The sequence below is a fragment of the Magallana gigas genome, chromosome 8 (genome assembly GCF_963853765.1).
Source record: "Magallana gigas chromosome 8, xbMagGiga1.1, whole genome shotgun sequence".
Lineage (NCBI taxonomy): Eukaryota > Metazoa > Mollusca > Bivalvia > Ostreida > Ostreidae > Magallana > Magallana gigas.
This window is the reverse complement of record NC_088860.1, coordinates 40230502-40236596: the sequence shown is the minus strand read 5'-3', so window position 1 is coordinate 40236596 and position 6095 is coordinate 40230502. Positions and strand designations below refer to the sequence as shown.

At 32.8% G+C, this 6095-nt stretch overlaps 1 protein-coding gene across 1 annotated transcript; it reads right to left on the bottom strand.

Moving 5' to 3' along the window:
- Positions 1 to 697: 697 nt before the first annotated feature.
- On the bottom strand, positions 698 to 4078 carry LOC136270903 (E3 ubiquitin-protein ligase TRIM71-like). Its single transcript, XM_066069825.1, has 2 exons — positions 3981 to 4078; positions 698 to 2570 (listed from the first exon to the last, which is right to left on the bottom strand). The coding sequence occupies exon 2, from the start codon at positions 2535 to 2537 to the stop codon at positions 846 to 848; it is 1692 nt and encodes a 563-aa protein (XP_065925897.1). The 5' UTR covers positions 2538 to 2570; positions 3981 to 4078; the 3' UTR covers positions 698 to 845.
- Positions 4079 to 6095: the final 2017 nt, after the last annotated feature.

The following is a 6095-nucleotide window of genomic DNA, read 5'->3' as shown; positions in this document are numbered from 1 at the left end:
CCAATGGGGCTAATATAATCAATGTTGCCCGAAAACACAGTCAACATTTGTTTTATTATATGAAGAAACTAACCCAAAAAAATGCTTTGAAAATAGATCGCCGTTATTTTCTCGGTTCAACATTCAATTTTTCGCAAAGTTCATTTCCAAAATATCGTCGGCATTAAAAGGTCACTGGTGATACTCTACCGTCCGTAGGAGGTAAGCTAAAGATGTTTTACCTGATTTTACTTCACAATAATTGCGCGTACGTTGTTTACTTGTCTTGACTGATTGCCTGTTATGACGTCACCTTGTTTTGGAGTCGCAAAGATTTATTCACGTCTCCGTTTACGAATCAACAAATCAGATGCAATTAGTTTAATTAGAGTGAATATTCTCTAGATATTATTCCTAGCCGGTCAATATTAAAAAAAAAACTTATTGACTGGTCAATATTACAATTAATGACTATTTGTTTACATAGAGTAATATACTGAGAATATACTACAGAATATAACAAATCAATCAATCAATCTATCTATCTATCTATCCATCCATCCATCCATCCATTCATCCATTCATCTATCAATATCCATCTATGTATGTATCTATCGTAAGTGTAGACTTTTTTCCACAAAAACTACTGTAGTTTGCTATCGTGATCGTGTATTAAAAGAACTAAACAAACCCAAATATGAACTTATTGTAAGCTTTATTGTAAGCATTTTTCCCTATGACAAATCCCATCTCGATGCATTAGTTGATAAAAATATATTTGTAAAAGCTCATAAATTATGTTTGCTTCCAACATGATCATGTTTTTTTTATATAACATGTGTTGCATATTTCATGCATTTAGTTATTTAGTTGTAATATCTGATTTTTTTCACTTTACGTGTGAAAATTCCAGCCACAAAGACATGGTCGCTTGTGTCCACACATAAACTAGATGGATCTTCTAAACCACAGTTAGTAATGTAGCAGAGGAACTGTCCGTCCTGATCCAGGATGTGGATATTGTGGTTCCAAGGGTCTGCTGTCAGGATACGACTTTGGCTGTCTGTGGCGATGCCGCTTGGATAGAATGATTTCTCGGCCGTTGAGGGAGGGCCTTTGTACGAAAACCGAAGTTTCCCATCCTGATTAACCACTACCACTGCACCGGCTACATTATCAGCAACACAGATATCTAGGTTCTTGTTTTCCACGATTGAACCACCAGATGAATAAAGGGGCTTTCCCTTTTCATTGAACTGAATACTTTGTTTCTCAATGGAGCCTGTGTAACGAACAACTTTTGTTATCGTGTCGTTATATTCGTCATCATAATCAAAATCTTCTTCATCTTCATCATCGATTTCCATGGAAACCAAAAGGTCATCAGAGGAGGTACAACAAACACAGCAAGGTATCCAGCCACTCAGTTTTATTACTGTCTGTATCTGTGCATTTTCCACTATGTTTACACTTCTATCATCAACATCTGTATAAACTAAATTGCCACACCTTGTCAGTGATAAGTCTTTTGGATGTTTTCCTGATTTTGTTTGAATTTCTTTTACTAGTTCCCCGTTTATATTGTATAAATGCATTATGTTGCCGAATCCACGAGTCCATATTTCCGAATCATTTAAACAGGCCATGCTGTATATACTTCCTATTTTTGTGTCTATATCTGAAATGACCTGGGGTACACCTATCAGCGACCCGTCTTTGGGAATTGATTCGGCTCCCTGGGTCGGTATGCTGTTGTCTTGTTCCTCCGTTGTAAAAGATAATGCTGACAGAAAACCAAACTGTTCAACCAGCCGATCTCTGTTTATTTTTGGAAAAGTAAAGCATGGTAAAGACATGTTGACCTTATGTGGCAAACTGATGAATTCGGCATTCCTTGATTTGTACTCAGAGAAAAGACTAACATCTTTTGAATCGAGGATTTTCTTGATGTCAGCAATTACCTGCTTGATTTGAACAAGTGTAGGTGTTGTTTTATTTTCATGTGTATCAAGAAAAGCCATGTGCTTCGAATTTGTTTCCGAAATTTCAGATTTAAGATTACTGATAATGCTGTCTATTTCTTTGTGCCAAACTTTTCCTCGATTATCTAAATCCGTTATTAACCTCTGTGAATTAATACAAAGATCTGCTTTCTGACTTTTAATATCAGATACGATATGCTGATATCTAGGATATATGATGTGTTCTAGCTCTTTCAAGTCTCTCTCTAAAATTTCTTTTTTGGTTTCAGACTTTTTGAGGAAGCCAACCTGCTTATGTCCTAAATGTTCTTTCGACAATTCACACTGTGCACACATAGGTACATCACATTGTTCACAGTAATTTTGACATTGTTTATCTGAGTGTTGTTTACACTTCAGTTGGTTCGGACTGGTTAAATACTGTTTTAGTGGCACAATATTATGTATTTTACAAGAATGCTTTTTCCCACAATCTTCACATAGATTTGAATGACATTGTTCACAGTACATTGGGGCTACACACGTTTTACAAAGGGTGCATCGAACAACAACACGGGCAAAATACTGCTGTTCCATGACGTGTTTCCCCTTTTACAAGCTTTAAATTAACTGCAAATAAAAAAAACATTATTAGCAAAACAGGAAAAACTTGGGTCCAATTCGGCCGTAAAATTAAATGTATTTCTGAGAGATAAATAAACATAAATTATATGTGATGTAAACTGCATGTAATTTCCTAAAATAGAGCCACATATTATAAAAACCTTCGATGAAAATAAAATACAGGCTATCACTGTAACGCCAAAGGAAAATAGTCTCTGATGTAAGCATATTTAAGAGATTCTAAAGTTTGGTGACATGTTAAAAAGGAGATAAATTAAAAGAGCACTGTAAACTGTAAAAAATCTTCTAAAATAGTTTGTCTTTGCCCTTTGAATGTATAATGCATTACATTGGCTTAATCTGGTGGATCTTGTATTTATTTCATCTACATACTGTAAATTCCTTATATTACGCGAGTACTTAATTCCGCGACCCCGCTGGTTTGTATCAAATCGCGAGAATATAAAATCGCGAACGTGGAACTTTGCTATTACTTATAGTTCTCAACTCTCAGAAAATAAAGGCGAGATTTTTAAATCCGCGAAGGGTGCATCTCGCGATTTTACGCGAAAAAAAACTCCTCGCGTTAAATTAGGAATATACAGTATTTTTTAAAAAGTCCAGATAATTTGAAGTTAAATCATGTAAAACTTTAAAAACATGAATAATTGTTCTGTACATAAAGTAATCTGCAAGAGGCATCCAATTCAATTGTTGTAGCATTTCTGACGTAGATGAGTAAAAACAATTGTTTAAAATCACCCTAGCGGCTCGCTTTGAAGTTTACATAGTTTATCAAAACCATTCTTTTGTACCAATCTATACATAGGTATGTGTTGTCGGTACCTATTTCTCTCCTTTGCCTACCCCTCCTCTATCTAAGAATGACCAGACAATTCATACGGAATTATTTTACGGCATACTCAAGTAAACAGTTCTCATTCTGTATTTATAAATAAACATTTTTTACTTCCTGAACACTTAGGAAAAACACTTACAGTAAGGAACAGTTTGTCAGACAGCTATACAATTACCACAAAACTGAAACACCCGGATCATTTAAAATCTGTTACATTGTTTTATTTTAAGCGTGATTTTTTTGGGAATAGTTGAAGAATATACACATTTCATATTCATTGATAATCTACCTATCTTCTGAAATTAAGGTTAGCAGTTGTTCTGTAATGTGTTTTATTTTTCTTAATTTAATTCAGAGTTAGTTTTGTTGCTAAAATGTACAAAGTATATGTTAAGTATAATGAACTATTATATTCGACTTCGACACTATTGAAAATTTGGTTTAGAAGTTTGTTACAAAGAGCTGAAATCGTCAGCAATGAGCAAACAGTACAAAACGTTTGCATTGGGAGAGAGTTGTTGTAACATTAAGCTAAATTGTGAGTATTTTCTGCTTACCTAAGAGTCACTGTCAGACTTGTAAATGTCACAATCCAATATTATGGATTCCATTTGTTTACTGTTTCTAGTCAGTTTCTACCCGTGTCACGATCACGTGGTTATTTAAATACCAGGTGCGAACGTTTACATAAATCTTGACAGATATAATGCTCGTTGTTCAGTTCAGAATCTAGATCAGGCTTTGTTTTAGTTATAAAACTTAATCTTCCCAATTGTAAAGATATACAATGTTATATACATATACAAACCGGCCATTTTACCTGCCTCAGCTTTCCGGCTTCGAGAGTATTAATGTAGTATATAATACTTTGGATTGCAATTGATATAGTTACTATCATGATATTATAACTTATTTCTTTAATTAAAAAAAAAATACTTAGTTTGTTACATATATGAACATTTGACCTACGTATGTGTGGTATACCGTAATGATATGCTAAACACCTACCAACTAGTACATGTATCTTATGAGTCCTATTATACGAAGCAACCATTTCACGTTTATAATATCCGATGAAGCTTTTTCTAACAGTTGTTGTTTCCGAAAGATCGACGACATATTTAAATTACACGTTTAGATTAACGTACAGAAGTTGTTTAAACTCAGATTTTACAGATGGTATATAAAAGGTACAGAGTGTGCAGCAGAGTACATGTACCAAGTGGAAACAATATTATGAGTGTAGAGGCTGACGAGAGATATATAACAATTTAAATCAAACCAGATCACACATGACATGCTTTCATGTTAATAAAGTAATTCAAGATATTATGCTTGTTATGTTTGTTTAAATATAACTATCTGATATAAGAATTAGATTAGTATTAAAAGAATACAAGATGCAGACCTTATGAACTCTGTATGAATGACACACGTGTTCGATGTGCATGCAAAGTAAGACAAAACTGTCTATGCAAAAAAATACGGATACCTTAGATTCCTTTCAAAGAATAATTATATATTTTGTATTTCATTTATTCTCTAGTACTACATTTTACAAAAATGAGTGGTTCATGCATTTAGAAGTACGTGCAACGTAAATGCCTCGTCGGAAAGCAACCGACCGTAACTTTCTCAACCGGTATATATACCACAGTGGCAGTAGAGAAGCGATCGAAACTATTATTGCGACCAATTGCAAATGCTTTTATAAATTCATGTCTGCTTTAAGCACTTGGCACGAACTGGTTTGGTAAACAACATATCCGGTCATTATTTAGTAAATATGATATCATTACAATACTCAATCTAAGTTTTAATATACTTTGGGATTATACCAATTTTCTTGAAATCTTACTTACTTACGTTATTTCTCCTTTATTATCTTGCATTTCACAAAGTTTGGCGATGCTATGTGATTTATCTTTTTCCGTTTTAAATTTTAGATAGTTCCTAAATATACAGTGATAGATTAACTTTTTTAGCTAATTTGATTGAAATTTTTTAAAATTTTCCTTTCAAAAATTCTTAAAAATATGACGCTTTTGTAAATAAATCTATGACAAGAATATTCTTATTTTGTGTTTGGTTCCTTATATGAATAGATAGAATAAATTAAAACTTTATCATTTATATATATATTGTACTGTCCTTAAATAGCAGATACGATTACGATATTGTCACAATGCAAACAAGTAAAATGTACACCTCTTTTTTCTTATCCTCAGAATTTCATTTTTTGTCCTTTTTTTTTTTTGTTGTGATCATAAATCTAAAAACTGATCCTTTCAGATTTTTTGTAGCACCATGTCCACTCAATTCCAGAGAAAATCAAATTCGGTATGGCAATCATCAAATAAATATTAAGTTAATGGACTTAAAGATAATTCCAACCTTCTTTTTTTTATTCAGGGTAAAATGACAACAAAGTGCAAAACGTGTGGAGTTGGAAAAGTAAATGAAGCGGGCAGCTTATTCATGTATTTTTTTGGTTAGAGTTATTCCCCTTTGATTTATTGATTTTTTTGATAATTTAATTAATGTTCCCAATAATGACCAATGAGTTTGCTAATTACTTTTTGTACAATAATAAATATTTTATGTAAATAAGTTGTTATGTATAAGTATTTTTGGGTTATGTTAAGTTAGTTTGTTTATTTTTGATTTCCTGT